This window comes from Triticum urartu, chromosome 3A (genome assembly GCF_056163025.1).
Source record: "Triticum urartu cultivar PI428250 chromosome 3A, HENAU_Tu73, whole genome shotgun sequence".
NCBI lineage: Eukaryota > Viridiplantae > Streptophyta > Magnoliopsida > Poales > Poaceae > Triticum > Triticum urartu.
Window position 1 is genome coordinate 712,622,316 of NC_141875.1, and position 18,883 is coordinate 712,641,198.

An 18,883-nucleotide genomic window follows, 5' to 3' on the forward strand; every position below is an offset into this window, starting at 1 on the left:
CACTTTTTAGTTATGTAAGAATAAACATATTATAGTGAATTTTACATAAAAACGAAAATTTTAAACAAGGAACGAATAAGTAGCATTGTTATCGTCCTTAAAAACATGAAATGAATTAAAAACTAAACATAATAAAACAAATAAAGTTTTCTAAGAGAGAATAAATTAGGGACATTAGAATCACTCTCAAGAGGAAAGAAAATAAAGAAAAAAACTTGTACACAACTTTGCACTGAAATTGCACTTTTGCAACGAATACACATATAATAATGCAACTTTAGCAGCCTAGTATAATTTACACACATATTGTATTGTACTTTCATGCATACATACACATTATAATAGAAAAATGTATTTAATTAGCAAAAAAATTGCACAAAACAATTAGTATTGATATTACCCTTAAAGAATAAAGAAAATGAAAAAATCCACATAATTAGCACAAAAATGCACTTTTATAATATGTAAAATAATTATATAAGAGTGAAGTTTCTATCTCTGATGTAATTTGTACATGCAGTACTTGCATGTATACATTTTCACGCACTCAACATCCAAAAATACACGTAAAGAAGAAGAAAAAACTCAACAGAAACATAAAAAAAAAGCATACACGTGCAGGAAACAAAAGTAAACAAATGAAAAAAAAAGCATACACACACCAAAATCCAGCCCAAGAAGGAATCAACTGACCGAAAATAGGTGTCAATCGAATCCAAACAGCCCAATATCACGAGCAAAATTTGACGGAAAAAAGAAAAGCAACACAAATCTTAAAGCACAATTCAAGGGTCGGAAAATTGATTGACCACAAAACTAAAATTCAGCCGACTGAAATCTAGCTATTGACCATCCACTCACCCCTATGAACGCACAAATGCATACGCTACCCCTATGAGCACCTTCGAAAAACTAAGCCGGCATATTGCATCGCCGGAAATCCTGAAATAAATTCAGGAATAAATGCGAGCAGCAGGATTTGAACCCTGGTGGGCTGGGGATACCACAGTCCCTCTAACCATCCAACTACAGGTTGGTTCACACTGATTCCGTTTCCTATTATGTAGCAAACCAATTTGATTTGTATTCCTCCAACATGAATAACCATTACTCCTTTTATGCATGGCATGTAGGGACGCCATTCTGCCCATTGATCCTTGTGAAATAATGTATGTCAATTTATATTTAATATGTCTTCTCCCATTAATTAGCATCGGTGTACCTGGTCCGAATAATGCTTTAAGATGACCATCACGACCTCTATCAAACTGAACTAAAATATTACTTCTTTTGTTTTGTTCATCGTTCGCTTTTCTTTTCCATGCCTCGTTGCCAATGACAACATCTGTGTGCACCCATTTATCAACGATTGGCATAGTCGATGCACTAGGTGTACCAAGTGTGACTGGTATTGGGCGTGCTACATCAGTTGGTGGGCCTACTCTACTACTAATGGCCACCTGCAGCGCCTGTATTAGGCCCGCGCTACTGCTACGCTACTGTTACCCGTTGTAACGTCCCGAGACCGATGTGCCAGGTGTCTTCCAGTTATTCGCTGTCTTTGCCATGTCATTCGCTTGCTTGTTGCATCTTGTCATGTCATCATGTGCATTGCATCATCATATTTTCAAACTTGCATTAGTCCGGGTTCCCCAGTTCTGTTCTGAGCCCAGACACACTTGCACGCGCCCGCGGCATGTCCGAAATAGTATTTTATAAGTGGCCAGAAAATGTTCTCGGAATGGGTTGAAAGTTGGCATGTGGTGTTGTTATGTTGTAGGTAGGCCGCCTGCCAAGTTTCATCGCATTCGGAGTTCGTTTGACGCCCCAATGGATAACTATAACGGCATTATAGTCGGTCTAACGTCGGACGTTTTCGGTCTCCGGAAACAGTCGCCGGGTCTCCCTCTCTTCTCTTCTCTCAGCTCGAGACCATCTACACAGCCCACTACCTACCGTCAGGCCCTACCTAAACTCTCTCGTCAGCCCACGGCCCTCCTCGCGCGCGCGTCCGAAAAGTTGTCCCGAACCCGACCCGGACTGTCGCCACATTTGTGTCCGGATTATCCCCAAACGTCTACAAAACGTCTCCATTTTTTTATTTGGGCTCCCTAGCTATTTTATTCACGATCGTCCGATTGTGATCGGAGGGACGAGATAGTCTCTACCCTAATCCTTTGTAATATAAATAGTGGGCAACCCTAGAAATTAGGGATCTTGTCCCACCCATTCCGTGTCCACCGCCGCCACTATCTTCTTGGGGATCCGCGCTGCCCAATCTCCAGCCGCCACCCACACTCCCTCGAATCCTCCATCGAGCCAACCCCGGCTCCTCTGAGATCCATCCAGCCGCCCGACCCTCGCCGGAGATGAGTCCTGACAGCCCTGCTCCTTTCCCCTCTTGCTTCTCTTTCTCTCTCGTCTCACATCTCCTCTCTCTCTCTCAGGAACCTTTTCTTCGATCCATCGCCATGAAGTGCCACAGGAGCTCCGCCACAAGTCCCAAGCCGCGCATCGCCACCAGGGATCTGCCGGACATGGCCTCTGCCCTAGGACCCGTGCCCGTGCCTCGGATCAGCCGCGCCGCCCTGGGTCCCCGTCAGCGTCGGCCCTCTTGTTCCTGCGCCGGACAGAGGAGCTCGACCCCTTCTTCCCGCTACGTCCTCTGCTTCTTCCTCGAGCCCGCAGGGGAGACGACCACCCCTGCACCCCGCCGCCTGCAGGGACTGCAGCCATGTCGGCCTCTCGCCGGAGTCCTTCTCCTCGCCGCTGCCTCCCTGCAAGCACCGCCGCATCGCTTCCCTGCTTCCTCTTCGCGCTCGTGGCCCATGCCTTCGCCTTGCCGTCGTCCAGCCGTGCCGACGCGCCCCTGCCTCCTTGTTTCCGAAGACGAGTGCCGCCGTTCTCCTGCATTGACCGGCGCCAAGTTTTCCCTGCGCCTGGAACCGCTCGGATCCGTCGATGCCTCGACCTGCCGCCTCGGATCTCGGCGACCACAGTTCGCCGTTGCCGCACCGAGACCCGCTGCCGCCTCCATCGCCTGCTCGTCGACGTTCTGCTTCACGCCGCGCCGCCGTCCCGTTCGTCCCTGATGAACTGCAGCTGCCGCTCGGGTCAACGGTCGTGCGCACTCGACCGCACGCGCCCGATCTACCTCCAAGCCAGGCCTTGGGCCGCCTTCCCACACCGGTCTGCTCCACGCCTCTGGCCGCGTGGGCTATTTCCCCTCCAACGGCCCGTTTTGGCCCATGGTGAGCGCCCCAGCGCCCAACAGTTTCGGGCCGAGCGCCTGTTTTTTTTCCGCGACCGAATTTGCTAATTAACCAGGGTTTGGCAGATTTGCAGAAAAACCCTCCATGTTCGTGCATTTAATAACTCATCATCCGTGCACCGGATTAAAAAACTTTATATATGAAACTTGCTTAGAATTTCATCTAGTTTAATAATATCCAACTTTCATCTATGTTTAAAATGTTTAAAATGCTGTTTGTTTAAATTTGTTTAAATAACTTGCTAAAATGCTTTAATTCATAACTAAATAACCGTAACTCGGAATTTAATAAACTTTATATGTAAATGGGGTGGAAAAATGCTTAGTTTAACATGATGGCTTTACTTTGCGTGTTTAACAACTCTAAAATAAGGTTTAGGGCAGAACAATACCAAATCTATAATATGCTCATGAGGAGTTTCCGGAATTGTTATTCGTTGCTTCCGGCCTCATTTAAACTTGACTAGATAGGTAGTTTACTTTGCTTCACCCTTGCCATGTTAAGAACATTTAATATTGTTGGGGTACATAAACGAGAGAGAACTAAATAATTGATGTGGTGTTCCGTCAATATGCAACCTGTTGCATATTGAGCTCCACTTAACTTGTAGTGTTGTTTGTGCACTTTGCCATGCCATGCATATTTAAACCGGACATGCATCATACTTGGTTGTGCATCAGGCCATGTTTATGTGATGGTTGTTTACTATGTTGTTTGCTTCTTTCCGGTGTTGCTTCTTCGGGTTGGTTCCGATAACGTCGCGTTTGTGAGGATCCGTTCGACTACGCCCGTTTGTCTTCTTCATGGACTCGTTCTTCTTCCTTGCGGGATCTCAGGCAAGATGATCATACCCTCGAAATCACTTCTATCTTTGCTTGCTAGTTGCTCGCTCTTTTGCTATGCCTATGCTACGATGCCTACCACTTGCTTATCATGCCTCCCATATTGTTGAACCAAACCTCTAACCCACCTTGTCCTAGCAAACCGTTGATTGGCCATGTTACCGCTTTGCTCAGCCCCTCTTATAGCGTTGTTAGTTGCAGGTGAAGATTGAAGTTTGTTCCTTGTTGGAACATGGAGATGTTGTTCCTTGTTGGGACATGTTTACTTGTTGGGATATCACAATATCTCTTATTTAATTAATGCATCTATATACTTGGTAAAGGGTGGAAGGCTTGGCCTTTTGCCTAGTGTTTTGTTCCACTCTTGCTGCCCTAGTTTCCGTCATATTGGTGTTATGTTCCCGGATTTTGCGTCCCTTACGCGGTTGGGTAATAATGGGAACCCCTTGACAGTTCGCCTTGAATAAAACTCTTCCAGCAATGCCCAACTTTGGTTTTACCATTCGCCACCTAGCCTCTTTTTACCTTGGGTTTCGCGGACTCAAGGGTCATCTTTATTTAAACCCCGGGCCAATGCTCCTCTGAGTGTTGGTCCAACCTGTCAGCTGCCGGTGGCCACCAGGGGCAACTCTGGGCTGGCCTACCCGTACCTTGGACAATCCGGTGTGCCCTGAGAACGAGATATGTGCAGCTCCTATCAGGATTTGTCGGCACATCCGGGCGATGTTGCTGGATTTGTTTTACCTTGTCGAAGTTGTCTTGTAGAACCGGGATACCGAGTCTGATCGAAATGTCTCGGGAGAAGGTTTATCGTTCGTTGACCGTGAGAGCTTGTGATGGGCTAAGTTGGGACTTCCCTGTAGGGATTTGAACTTTCGAAAGCCGTGCCCGCGGTTATGGGCAAATGGGAATTTGTTAATGTCCGGTTGTAGAAAACCTAAAGTTGATCTTAATTAAAATACATCAACCGCGTGTGTAGCCGTGATGGTCTCTTCTCGGCAGGGTCCAGGAAGTGAACACGAGTTGGAGTTATGCTTGACGTAGGTTGTTCTAGGATCACTTCTGGATCATAGTTTCTCGTCCGTGCTTTGCCTTCTCTTCTTGCTCTCATTTGCATATGTTAGCCACCAAATATGCTAGTCGCTTGCTGCAGCTCCACCTCATACTTTTACCCTTCCTATAAGCTTAAATAGTCTTGATCGCGAGGGTGTGAGATTGCTGAGTCCCCGTGACTCACAGTTACTTCTAAAACCAGTTTGCAGGTGCCGATGTTACCGAGCAGGTGACGCAACCAAGCTCAAGAAGGAGCTCGATGAAGATCTCGTTCTGTGTGCTTTTCTGTTTCCAGTTGATCAGTAGTGGAGCCCAGTCGGGACGATCGGGGATCTGTGTAGCATTTGGGGTAGTCTTCTTTTATTTTGGGTTCCGTAGTCGGACCTTGATTGTATCTGGTTGATGTAATGCTTTATTCATGTATTTGTGTGAAGTGGCGATTGTAAGCCAACTATGTATCTTTTCCCTTATTGTATTACATGGATTGTTTGCGAAGATTACCTCACTTGCGACATTGCTTTCAATGCGGTTATGCCTCTAAGTCGTGCTTCGACACGTGGGAGATATAGCTGCATCGAGGGCGTTACACCTGTCTACCTATAGGATTTTTCTAGTAGTGGAAGAACGTGAGAGAGTAGAAGCCACATAACTATTGGTATGGACCCGTAGTCCACGGATGACTACTCACATGGTCATTGGTGCAGCAAGGTTGATAAAACAAGCTCAATGATGACATTAGGTGTTGTATATGTTAGCATATTTTTCTACGAGCTTAGTCAAACTTAAAGGAGTTGGACTTAGCACAAACCTTGTTGCACCTTGGGTTTCATGTGTGCATGTGGAGAGGATATTCTACTTAAAAATATCTCCTAACTTAAAAAAGAAACACTAAAGTCCTGTCCTGCAGTTCTCCTTCGTCTAACTTAGTAAATTCCACACTCCCTCTTTCTGTTTTGATATTTTTTCCTTCCATCTCCGCTTTTTCCATTGCTACAAACCGCCTCAATTGTCACACCAATTATTGACTTATCAAATAAAATTGTGTTTTATGTGATAAGTCAATAAAGTTACCAAATGAGTGTTTATCAAATAAAATTCTACTTTTTAACGCAGTCACAATAATATGGGCAGGTAAATCATATGCTAAATACTATAATATTTATAACACGTCGCAATGCAGGGTAACCATTTACTAGTCCCTCTTATCCAAACTAAATGTGGTTCTTTTAGTTCAAATTTGAACTAAAACTACAACACTTATTCCGGTCTCCTATCCAAAACTTCACACCCTTTTCTTTACCTGATTCAGCATCATGCCAAGCTAATTACAAATGTATTACAAAGTCGCCAAATAATGGCCTTCCAAGAAAGACGGGAAAACCAATAACTTAAAGACAATTCAACAAAAGAAAGATGTAACATGCTAACCAAGACTACAGTATGTATTAACAAGCCCATCACTGGCGTGTCATCCAAAAAATTGAGGCATAAACTCATAGATATCTACGCGAAAATAAAGAGACCTGAATTCAGCCCCTCCCACCCACGCCGACGGCGAGTCTCATAGCCAGTACACTTCTGACTCGGATAACTGGAAACACAAAACTAGACTGGTCCACTTATTTGTTATTGTCCTTGAACCCTGCAAGGAGAGGCTCTTTCTTCTCGTCCCAATTGTTCAACCTTTTCTGTGCCTCCTCTACCTGAGGAATGTAGAAAAAACACAATACAGTTAAATAGTGCATCTTTTTCAACGCATATATTTGATAAGTTTGCATCAAGCATATACTCTCAAGAAGGTTCTAAATCATGTGATGGGAGGAACGACAATGAGCAGGCAACAGTTTGTATGTTACACTTCTGACAACATATATGGCGACAAGAAAGATAGGCTGTGTCCTCGGACATCAGGGAGTTAATTTGCTATTCATCATTTCAAATTTCGTTTAAAAGAACGGAAATGTAAATTCAACTTTCTGCTCTTGTAGTAATAAGGGATACCTCTTTGGTCCAGTCTGTTCTTATGGTGACCCATAGCAGAATGGCTGTCTGCAAGGCCGTTCCCCCAATCAAGCCACCCCAAATACCCTGCAAGTAGGCATGCGATTCCATCAAAACAAGTTAGAACACAGAATTGAAGACTGTATCATCACTGAATATATATATGAAAATTTCACAGACAGATCCATCACCTTTGCGCCAAGATTGAAGAAAAAACCGAGAACAACACCAAGTGGAACGCCTACAACGTAGTAAGAGCCGACGTTCACGTAAGCAACAAATTGTTGCCATCCACACCCAACGGCAACACCTGATGTTTCCATGGATGTTAGTAAATTTAAATCAACATGAATATGTGGTATCTCAAGAGAGAACATATGCATCAGAAAACATGGTAGACTTGTTTCCCTAATTTGTACCTTCACTTTTCTTCCCTAAGGGTCTACATCTTGTAGTAGCCTATTCTTTTCTTGTATTTGAATACAAAAACTAATCAAATCATGGTACGGAAACCTACTATATCCTTAAAATAACAGGATAGGCATAATAGTTTGTGCATGGCCGACAGGGTACGTTGGAATTCAGTAACTATGAACAAAAAATATAGATTGAATTAAAAAACTGAAATTGCATAGGAATTGTAACGTTAAACAAAATGTAGATGGGCTAGTGATACTACCAGCTACTTATGTTTGAAAATTGCACCTGCCATGAACACTCTAGAAAGTTGTACTAATGGGCCAGACAAGAATGAAGATAGCACATTTCGTCATGCAGAAAGTTTCTAAAAGTTACCTGTCAGTACAGGTTGGATGCCACCGAGAACGAGGGTTACGGCGAGCAACGGGCAGAGATCTGCCACCGCGTCCGAAACTGCTTCACCATCTGTGAACAAGTAGCTGATGTGGTTGCGGAGGCAGAGGATCACAACAGCAAGGATGGTAGAGATTGTTGCAGAAAGCCCGGTCACGACCCACACAGAGAAAAATGCAGACTTGGGGTTGCCGGCGCCAAGCTCATTGCTCACTCGTACACTGAAGAGAAAACGTATCAATTAGTTAGTTAGAGTACTTACCTAGTTGTCACTACGCAATGCTAATGTTTATCAAGGCCTTTGAATATAGACTTGCGAACCTTGCAGCGGCATTGAACCCAACGGAGATCATGAACACCCAACCATAAATCGTCATGCTGCACACACGCATCACAAGTTAATTAGCACCCACAGATGCCTCACAAGCCAATTAGCACCAATTTTGCAGACTTATTACTAGGAATAACATCAAGATTCAAAGTCCAATGATACTCACCACACAGACAGGGAATCCAGGGCAATCTCAGGGTTGGGGAGCAATCCAGCAATGATCACGAGCACCTGAAAGTACCATGTCTCAAGGCACAGCATCACGGCAGACGCGGCGGAGAGTTTGAAGAAACTTGGCAAACCGGAGAAGGCCTGCCAACTGAATCCCGTCCACGTGTGCCGGCACGTCGGGCTCACGACAATGTACACAAATTGCGCTCCGACGATAATCCACCAGCTCACACTCAGCACCAGTGAGGCACCGAGCAGCCCAAGGCCGACCTTGTACATGAGCACCCAACTCAGCATCACATGTAGAATGAGTGTTGCCGTTGAGATGTAAGCACTCGGCAGGACGATGCTCTGGGCCTGCAGGAACTTCTGAATGGGGAAGTTGACGGCGTACGCGAAGATCTGAGGAATCAGGCCGTAAACGAAGATCGATGCGGCGCGGGCTATCTCCGGTGACTGTCCCATCAATAAGAGGAGTGGCTCCGAGAAAGCGTACATCACAGCAAGTGGTATGCCGGTTAAGCCCAACAGAATGACGGAGCGCTGTAGGTAGATTCCGAGCATGTCGTACTTGTGTGCACCGTAGGCCTGCCCGCAGAGGGTCTCCACTGCACTTCCCATGCCCAGCTGTAAAAACAAAAGCGTAATGTCTTAATTGTTAGGATTGCCACGAATTGCATTCTAGCAAATTTGTAGTTTAGATTCATCATCATGAGTTACTTTCATATTGCTCCCTCCATTGTCATCTATTCTTTTTCTTCTTACATACTAACTTGCAAAACGTTTTTGCATTTTCTTAGAAAACAACATCTACTTGTGTTTTCAATAAACAAGGAAAGAGGTTCAAATTTGTTGATTGATTGCTGGATTTGTTTTGGAAATTAAACAATGAAGATAAACTGATGATCAACTAAAAACAACAGCCAAGGCAACTAGTAATCAATCTCAAGAAGCACATTGAGAATCCAAAGACTCTAAAGTATAATACTACGTGTCATGCATCATTACTGAGTAGGTGCATCTGGTGGATGAGTCCAGATTTTCCATTAATGTGCAGCCTCCTTCGAGAGCTGAGGGAAGATATCACATGATACCATGTTTTAAAACAGAATTTTTGATGTTTCAAAAAAAATCATGAATATGCACAAGACATGTTCACACAATCCCTAAAAATCCACAGGTGAATAGTAACATTTGTGTTTTGTCTTTTTGTGACACTATTGATGCTGAATTTGTCTTTTTTATTTCTCAATGTGTATTTTGAATTTGAATCTGATTTTTTTAGGGCTAGTAGACATAGTCTTGTGAACATGCACAATTTTTCTGGAATTTTTTGAAGCATGTAAATTTGATTTTTGTGACATGGTATCACGGTATGATGGTATCATGTGATAGTTGACACCACAGGATATTTCCCCGGAGAGCTGGCAGCTACACCACCATGATTGGTACGACTAAGTGGGGTCGAAACAGCATTTAGACTTAAGATTAGAAGACAGACATTCCAAATGACATATGGAGCGAGGTGTAGTTGCCGACGAGCCATACCAATCCATCAACCTCCCACCGATAAACAAATTACTAGTGCCTCTCACCCATAAACAAACGAGCTTGGCTCTTGTCGGACGCTATCAATTTTTGATTGATTGGTTGATTGAGAGGGGAGAATATATCAATCCGTCGACAACAGTCCAAGACTGATGGGACAGGTCACGTCATTTGTCAAGGAAGGCAAGCATACTTTGCTTACACATTGGCAATACGATTTTTTTAGCAGTAATAAAATATGATCACCCCACAGTGTGCTCTGCTTAGAGATTTGTAACTTTTCTTCTTCTTTTTGTGTGGTGAAGATTACCACAGTATTTTATGTAGCACTGAAAAATCTGTAAGCCCGTGATGTCAGGGTAAACATGGAGCACAAGCTGCCCTGACTTAAGCAGACACACTGCGCACTTATTGAGGTGGTCACACCGTTATCTTTTGAAGGACCACATATAGTCCATAATGGGAACGGTCCAAGCACTTGAAGATGCCCAAAAAGGGAAGGGAAGAGAGTGGGGAGGATCTAGAGCTTCTGGATCTACTCAGTAATGATGCAAGAATGGAAGTCCTGTATGATGTGGAAGTGTACAAATTAAGCACCATGTGGCGTGTGATTGACAAGGGAAGAAGCCAAGAAACCGAGTGAGAGAGATAGAGGACATCATGTGTGTGGATCTAGATGAAAGATGACACATAGTAGATGGAGAGTGGGAGGTGGCATCTCGCTTTCGACCGTGCATGGAAAACACGCCATGCATGTATGGGTGGCCCTACTTGTGCATGCCAAATAGGCGTTGCCAACCCTAGACCTGTCGCGCGCAATCTAGTCTAATCTACCAGTGGTAGAGTACGTACGTAAGAAATATGAGTGCCACGCTCCGTCTGCTTAGCAGGGGGTGGGTGGGTTGGGGACTTGTGGGCATCATCTAGCCGTGGATGCTACCCATTGATCGAGAAAGGAGAATATATAAATGCGACGATAACAGTCCAAAACTTTTAGTATTTTATTTTATTTTCTGCGAGGAGAGAGACAAGAGTCCACAACTGATAGGATTCTGATTAAATTAAGCTGAAGATAAGCCTGCTATCAAGGGACTGTTAGGCACTAGTAGGACCCAGACACACTGCATACATTTAATGTGGTCACTATGCATATCCCGACAGACATTACCTCCCTCCATGCCTCTTTCCAACCACCTTCTAGGGGTCGGGTAGGGCAACAGATCTCCTAGATGGGGGAATGGATGGAGCTCGAAGCAGGCAGGTGGCACGCGGACACGTTGCTTTCGACCACGTGGACGGTTCAGAGACGGCCAGCAAGAAAGTGAAGAGGCAGAAGAGGACGGAATGAATCACTGGCTTGTGCCAAGTCGCCATGGAGGCAGTACCAAGTCGCCATGAATCACTGGCTTGTGCCAAATGGGCCTGCCATTTGCCATGCCATGCATAGACCTCTCGCCAAGGCCACTCCATGCCTCTAGTACTAGTAATAGTACTCCCACTAATCCAATCCACCTCTACTAATAAGCACACGACGTCATAGGCTAATCCACTCCAGGGTTGCCAGAATCTAATCCACTACGTACTTACTGTAACAGGAAACAGTACTTGTTCTAAGCTGTACGTGGGTGGGTTTGTGGCCATCATCTTGCCAAGCCACAAGGGGCCTGCCTGCAAGATCCATACCCGTCGGAGAGCATGTGCTAGCTCTGTCAACTCTCGAAGATCTACCCCAACATTTCCATCTACCCGAAGATCATGTGCTCTCAGCTCTCAATGAGCATGGGCTCCAACTACGCCGGCCAGAGAAACACAAACGCACCAAACATTTCGATCTACCCCATCGAAGCATTGCGGCTACGTATAGAGAATTAGAGATGAGAGGACAGACTCCGTGCGTACCATGAGGCCGTAGGCGAAGGTCTGGACGCCGGTGTTGCCGAGCGAGGCGGCGGCCAGCTCCAGGGTCCCCAGGTGGCCGCACAGGATCTGCGTCGACATGGACATGACGAAGTTGATCATGTACACCACCACCGCCGGCGCCGCCAGCCGCGCCAGCAGCCGGAGCTCCACCGACGCCGCCAACCACGCGCGCTCCGCCATCGGCGCCGACGTGTCCGTCAGGATGCTCTCCAGCCGGCACGACGCGCCATGCTCATGCTCCTCCCCGCCAGCCATGATGCTCGTGAGATTTGGTAGCTAGGACAAGAGAGAGGCTATGGAGCTAGGGGCTATAGCTAGCTCGCCTCGTATATGCGCGTGTTGTGTGTGTGCCCTCTTGGCGTTGACGCTCCGGCTAAATAGTGGATTGGCTTGGCTCTTTCCAGATTGAGATTGGTTTCTTCATCACTCACTCCCACTGACGGCATCGTCAATAACAGGCCTGGATTCCCGCTGACGGCACTGCCGACGGTGGGACTCACCACGCTCTGGCTGTCTGGCCAGACCACGGCCTGCCTGCCTTCCAAGTCGCCGTCCACGCAAGCCCACGAGGTACACGCGCCCGCTGTCGCTGGTCCACTGGCTGACAATGGTAGCTGGTGGTGGCTGGGTTGCCACCGGCGCGACCCCTTTCAAGGCGATGGGCAGTCCGGTCCAGACCTAGCTAGTCCGGTGGCTCTCCTTCATCACCCGAACCTTGGGGGAGTGGGTAGGTATGGACACCATGTGCGGCGATGATGCCCATACACATGGGAGCATGAGCATCATTTGAGCCAGCTTGGTGTTCAGAAACGTAGTTTCCATAGCAAAATTATGTTTCTATTGCAATTATGGCTGGACATACATTGCATCAAAAACAATGATTAAGCGCCAGGATCCATCTTATCTTAAGTTTCTATATCACTAGAATCTTTCTTTGTTAAGGACGTACTGCAGTGCTCTGCTCATCATCCTATTAGTTGTTGTATGTAAATTTCCAAAAATGCTAGACCTACGAATGATTTGTACGTAAACTTGCGAAGGATCCGGCTCCTCTGACATACAAAAGGAAAGGCAGAGAAGCACAATACTTCTTTGTGTAGAACAAAGAAGGCAAGTCAGAGAGGTGGTGCAGGCACCATAGATAATGTGATGTATAATGTGAGTAATTACTGTAGTTAAACACCGAGCCACCTTGCTTTAGTGCGGCTGTGGCGAAGCAAAGTCAGCGAACTGTAGCTCTACCTAACTTCCCTTGCAATACCAGAGGATCTCGTTTCACTTAAAAAGTCCTCCTATCCCACTAATCAAACCTCCCCCTGAATTTCAGGGTGGGCCCGAGCGTCACTTATCCCTAATTAAAACCTGCGAAATCACCCCGTAACCCCCCCCCCCCCCTCTGCACACAAGGACACATTGGTGTAGCATAGCTTGTAATTTCAATAGTTCGTTTCTTAGAGAAAAAAATGAATGGTTCATCATGCCATTGATCGCATCATCATGATATTACATGCTTAATGTAGCTCATCTATAGATGGGTTGTTGTTTGTTGCATTTGTTTGTGTTGTGCATGAGTGGGAAATACACTTTGGTTCCTGGTTGTATATGCACCCTATATGGGGATTTTTTTAATATTTTAATAAAAAGTCAAAATAGGTAAGAACTATTTTGACAAAACACTTGACTTACTTTTGCACTGATATATAAATGTCGACGAAAAAAAAACAAAAGTTGACCTCACAGCAAAAAAGACAAAATTTATTTGCTATTATAGGTCACTATTCACACTATTTTAGCCAAAAATTTGTCTTTTTTGAAAAGAAGTCAAAAGGATATATTTTTTTGTGGATTTTATTTCTCACGAGTACAATAGAAGGTCAAGTTTATTTCAAAAATATTTTCATGAATTTTTGACTTTTTGTTGATTTACTAATTTTTTTCCCATATAAGGTGCATATGTCCCCACAGATCAAAAGCTCCCCTCCGTGCATGAGTGCCGTAGACAGGAACCAATTTGTGGATGCCCTACGCTTTCCAGTATTATATTCCATGTTCCCTTCGACCTCATGTCAACAAAATAAATATTTTCTTCTCTTCCCTTTATCTGATTTATTCTCTTACTTTTTTCTCCTGAAAATATAAAACTGCTAAGATATAGGTCTACATTGGTTTAAGATGAACACCCAATGATGGTTGTAATCTTGAGGTGTTCTAATTTTATTGGAATGGATATTATACTTGGTGGCTTTCAGTGCTCGATGATCATACTTTTAGGCCCTACAAGGGGTTAGAATGTACTCGAGTCACTCCTAGGGGTAGCTCGGGTGCTCTACCCCCCTGCCCCGGCGCGTTCTCCACTTCCTGACATGTTCTCCTTGCCATCCTCGGATAAAGCGGCCCGGTGACGGCAAGGGCCATACTTGCTTGCAGTTTGGGGATCGACACAACCCGATCTGGTGTATGGGCACCGGCCCCGGATTGCGATTTACGGCACGGCCCATCCATCCATAGCAGGAGCAGCGACGGTTGATGACTTGAGGCGGTGAGCTGTGCAGCTTTGAGGCTCCTCTCTTTGGATGCCGCCACAACGATGGCGTGGTAGCGCCAAAAAGTGAAGTGGCCGCGTTTTTCTCTCTGGGTGGGGAGATATGTGTGAGGAGGTGGATGGTACGTCGACGATTAATTGACGGGTGTTCTTTGGTTGAAGACTCATGATTTGGCGCTATGAGTAGATCAAAACAATGTCGAAGTCTGTTTGTCGTTTTGCAATCCATCAACTTCTCATATCCATAAACAAATGGAACCCATGACACACGAGCTTGACTCTTGGCAATGGCAATTAACAAAAGTGAAACATTACGTGGAGCCGGACGACACTCCATACGCCCAGTAATACACCACACAGTCGTAATCTAAGAGAAATTTTCACGCTTCTTCTAAGCTGTGGGTTTTGCCAGATGGAGCGTGTGCTGGAACGAAGTATGCCCCATGCTTAATTACCGGGAGTGTTTACTACTAAACTGAAAAACGTCTCACTACATTATAAGTTACATAAGTACGACGGAGTGTCATCAAGGGACGCGCGCAGATCGGCATGCACGGAGTGATTTAGAGATGACTGGAGTGCAGAGTCGTGACGTACCATGAGGCCGTAGGCGAAGGTCTGGACGCCGGTGTTGCCGAGCGAGGCGGCGGCGAGCTCCAGGTTCCCCAGGTGGCCGGAGAAGATCTGCGTGGACATGGACATGACGTAGTTGATCATGTACACCACCACCGCCGGCGCCGCCAGCCTTGCCAGCAGCCGGAGCTCGACCGCCCCCGCCGCCCACGCGCGCTCCGCCAGCGGCGCCGACGTGTCCGTGAGGATGCTCTCCAGCCGGCTCGGGACGTCCCCGTCGCCACCCATGCCCTGTGGCTACCTTGGTAGAAGTACAAGAGTCAAGAGACGTGCTCGGTCGATTGGCTACTATAGCTAAGCTAGCGCAGCGAGCGAGGAGCTCCGATCCTGTTGCTGCTGCTGCTGCTTGATGGCCTTCCGGGCCGTCGGCGATCCATACTTATAGAGAGTCTCATGCATAAAATAATGGATAGCCCGCGCGCCCACGTGCTTGGGCGTGGGAGACTTGAGATTTGTTTTTGCTCCTTCAACGCGACTGCTACCGCGTTCGTTCGCTCGCGGCTGCTCCACACGGCGCCGCTTGCTCGGCACAGTGATATGATGACGGGACCCGCCCCGTTGCTTCCCGGTCGTCCTCGCGCTGCACGCGCGCTGATAAGGCATGGCCTACGCGGGCACCACACCCACCCATTGGCCATTGCCTCCGCGAAGGCACGGGCCAGTGATGCGGCCGGTAGCTGCACCCATCACCTTTCCAACCACAACCCTGGTCCAAACTAGATTATCATCTCCTTGAATCCTTTGCATTTTCACCTGCTTTGTTTACATGCCAGCCTGGAGCATTATATTGCCCGTAGAAGATTACTAGAAACACGTAGAAGCGCCACCTCTATCTCTTTTTCCTCTCCCCTCTCTCTCATGCATTGACGAATAATTGTCCAGCGTGGAGCACTGTCCGTGCCTTTAGTTGTTGTCAGGTGCCACTCGCGCGACGCCTTTCACGGCGATGTAGGCATTGTCCAAGCGTAGGCAGGTTCAAATAGCCGTTGATTAATTTGTTTGCCCGATCGTCCCCCGATCCGTGTACACAACGATCGTCATCAATTTCACGGCGACGCATGTTCCATACCCAGTATAGTTGGACATACATTGCACTAGAACACACACATTAAGTGCAAGAAACACACGGTTTGGTGTAGTAATAACTGCCTAAATCTTGCTGGCCTGGCAAGATAACTGGGACTCCAACTGACAGTAGGACCTAGCCAGCGCCGGCCATACCGGGTATCCAGCTCATAGGATATTGCAATGACTTATGCTGCATCGGATCTATCACCTAATAAGAGCAACTCTAGGAGAGTCTCAATATGCGGTATATGGAGGTTGTTGAGGTGATGCAGAAACTCAGACTCCAGGTCGACTTGTCAATGGGAAATATTTTTTTCCCCAAATCTCCCTGTCATCCCATATGAGACGGGGATCACGTGAAGTTTCCTTCACGCCACATGCAACTGCCGCTTGGAGTGCGCTTCAAAAGTTGGCCTCAAGACGGCAAATAGGGAGCCTGGAAGGCCAAATATGTTGGACACGTCATAAATTATGGCAAATCTCATAGATATGTTGACTATGCTAGAGTGCCTTTTTTTTGACAGAAAGTCAAGAAGTTCGTGCATGAGGCCACTGCGCTCAAGAAGTTAGTGGATCGCATCAAAAGCCGTCCCGGTAACACCGACGACGTGGTCGTGGAAGGTGAAGATGAACGAGGCAGTGAGCGAGGAAGAAGACGTCGAGGGAACACAGTGGGGGAACAACGAGAGAGGAACGTATTGGTTGTCAATCTACTGCTCATAGGGTGTGTGCTGCTGCTGGCGAGGATGTGTACAACTGAATGAGAACAGGGGGTAAGGGGAACCGAAAAAGATGACCCAGCTGAGAGGTGGGTTACACGTTCATCTCAATGAAACATGCATACGAGTTGCCACCTCAGCACTTACGGATGGACCTCACATATTGGAAAAGTAATTAAAATGCCCTAAGTCACCGATCGGTGGTTTATGCAAAAAAAGATCACCGCATACATGGTGTTTTGCCAACAAAATTGTAAAAGGTTGTTCCATGCAAACCAAGCCTTTAATGTGATTGTTTCATGGATTTATCTCGCTTAATTCTTCTTAAGTATTTGCTTGGATGTTCCTGGTGATTTTGTGTTATTTTTTTTACTATAATAAGTAACTATCTTGAACAATAGAAAGTACTACTCTCTTCGATCCATAATAATTCACGCACACTTAGTACAACTTTGTATTAAAATTGTACTAAGTATGCATCAATTAATTTGAATCAGAGGAAGTAATATGTTTTTGCCCCAATCGATTGTTTCTAGTGCGGGTAACTCCATAGGATTTCCCTTCAGTTCACCAGCTCACTTTCTCCTCCTATCTCCTTATAATGAACTGATATTTTCCTTAAGATATTATTCGAAAGGTGGTTTGCCGATTTTGAAAGCGACGACAGTAACCAACAAGGTCACTATAGTTGGGTTCGTAGAGGCTTTTGCCCTTTCTTGCACATTAGGTGTGTTGTGGCCTTGCCTTGGCTTTGCTATAGGAATTAGATGTCCGTGCACTTTTCTGCAGAGGCAGGGCCGGTCCTGATATTTCGGGGGCCCAGGGCGAAATTACAACCAGGGGCCCCTACTTAAAGATCAAAATAATAATCTCATTTCTTTTTAGATTCATTCCTTTACCTAACTTATTATTGTCTATTGTTCTAAAATAAAACGAAAATTGTAAATAGTGTATTCCTTTACTTAATTAGACAAATCGAATACCTGATACAGGGCAAACATCAATATGAAAGGTTTAAAGTTTAAAAAGGTTCATTGGAAATAATAGAAGATCATTTACGTACCCGACGGCTACGGGAGTCTGAGTGGCTTTATTATATAACCATGTTTGGATTGAAGTTATGTGTGTATAGCTGAGACCTTCTTTCATTTTTAAGTTAAATTTGCAGTCATGATAATTTGGAGAGGGAATGCAAAGAACGACAATCGAACACATAGCAGGCAACTTTTTCAATAGATAAGGCGATTGGTGTTGTGTCGACAAAGTCTAGATTGAACTAAGAAATAGAGCAACGGGCACACGAAATTAAAATTTTATACTGCATCATATGCGAGACCTTCTAAGATCTGACTGCTGCTGCACCATATGAACGTGACCAACTAGAAAGAGGAGGTTAGGGATTACCTTATAAGTGGGGTGGCTTCGTCTTGCACATGAGAGGCATCTTACGAACGGGGGATAACACAACGGGACCGGGGACCTGGAGGAAGACCAGCCGGCCGCATGGCGGAGAGCGATCTACATCAGCATCGCGACTCGCGATCGGGGCCCTCGGGGGAATAGGATCGTCGCGAAGCGGCGAACTCGCGATGGGAAGAAGGAAAACAGGGATTTTTCCGTGCGTCTAGGTCGATGCCTCCTTATGGTCTGGGCCATGGGCTCCTTGCGAACCCTGGAGGGGGCCCCTAGATTTCGGGGCCCTCGGCGGCCGCCCCCCTGCCACCCCCTCAGGGCCGGCCCTGTGCAGAGGTGGTAATTAATCACATCATTCATTTTGGTATAGTCTGTCTTCGAGTGACAAAAACCAAAGGACAACCAAACATCAAACTTTTCTTTTGTAAAAGTCGACTTTTCATCGTGAAGTTTTCAGCTGAACCTGTCTACTTCTACTAGAAACCTCTCTGTGTTTCCTCCTTTGTGGACACAAGTAATAGTCAAAGCCACATGCAAATTCATGAATCGATGATCCA

The 18,883-nt window shown here is 45.9% G+C and overlaps 1 protein-coding gene and 1 long non-coding RNA gene across 3 annotated transcripts; one reads left to right on the plus strand and one right to left on the minus strand.

Annotated features, from left to right (window-relative positions):
- The first annotated feature begins 2,233 nt into the window (after positions 1-2,233).
- Positions 2,234-5,667, plus strand: LOC147982035 (uncharacterized). The gene is made up of 2 exons (XR_015599093.1): positions 2,234-4,108; positions 5,370-5,667. It is a non-coding gene; the product is annotated as an uncharacterized LOC147982035 (long non-coding RNA).
- A 768-nt stretch (positions 5,668-6,435) lies between these two features.
- On the minus strand, positions 6,436-15,480 carry LOC125546164 (protein DETOXIFICATION 40). 2 transcript variants are annotated; one of them, XM_048710332.2, is made up of 7 exons: positions 15,091-15,480; positions 8,479-9,110; positions 8,303-8,359; positions 7,964-8,202; positions 7,360-7,478; positions 7,169-7,255; positions 6,436-6,870 (listed from the first exon to the last, which is right to left on the minus strand). In XM_048710332.2, the coding sequence occupies exons 1-7, from the start codon at positions 15,352-15,354 to the stop codon at positions 6,787-6,789; spliced, it is 1,482 nt and encodes a 493-aa protein (XP_048566289.2). In that variant the 5' UTR covers positions 15,355-15,480; the 3' UTR covers positions 6,436-6,786. The 2 variants fall into 2 exon arrangements, with proteins under 2 accessions (XP_048566289.2, XP_048566288.2); XM_048710331.2 differs by lacking the exon at positions 15,091-15,480 and adding an exon at positions 11,931-12,407.
- Between the last annotated feature and the right edge of the window lie 3,403 nt (positions 15,481-18,883).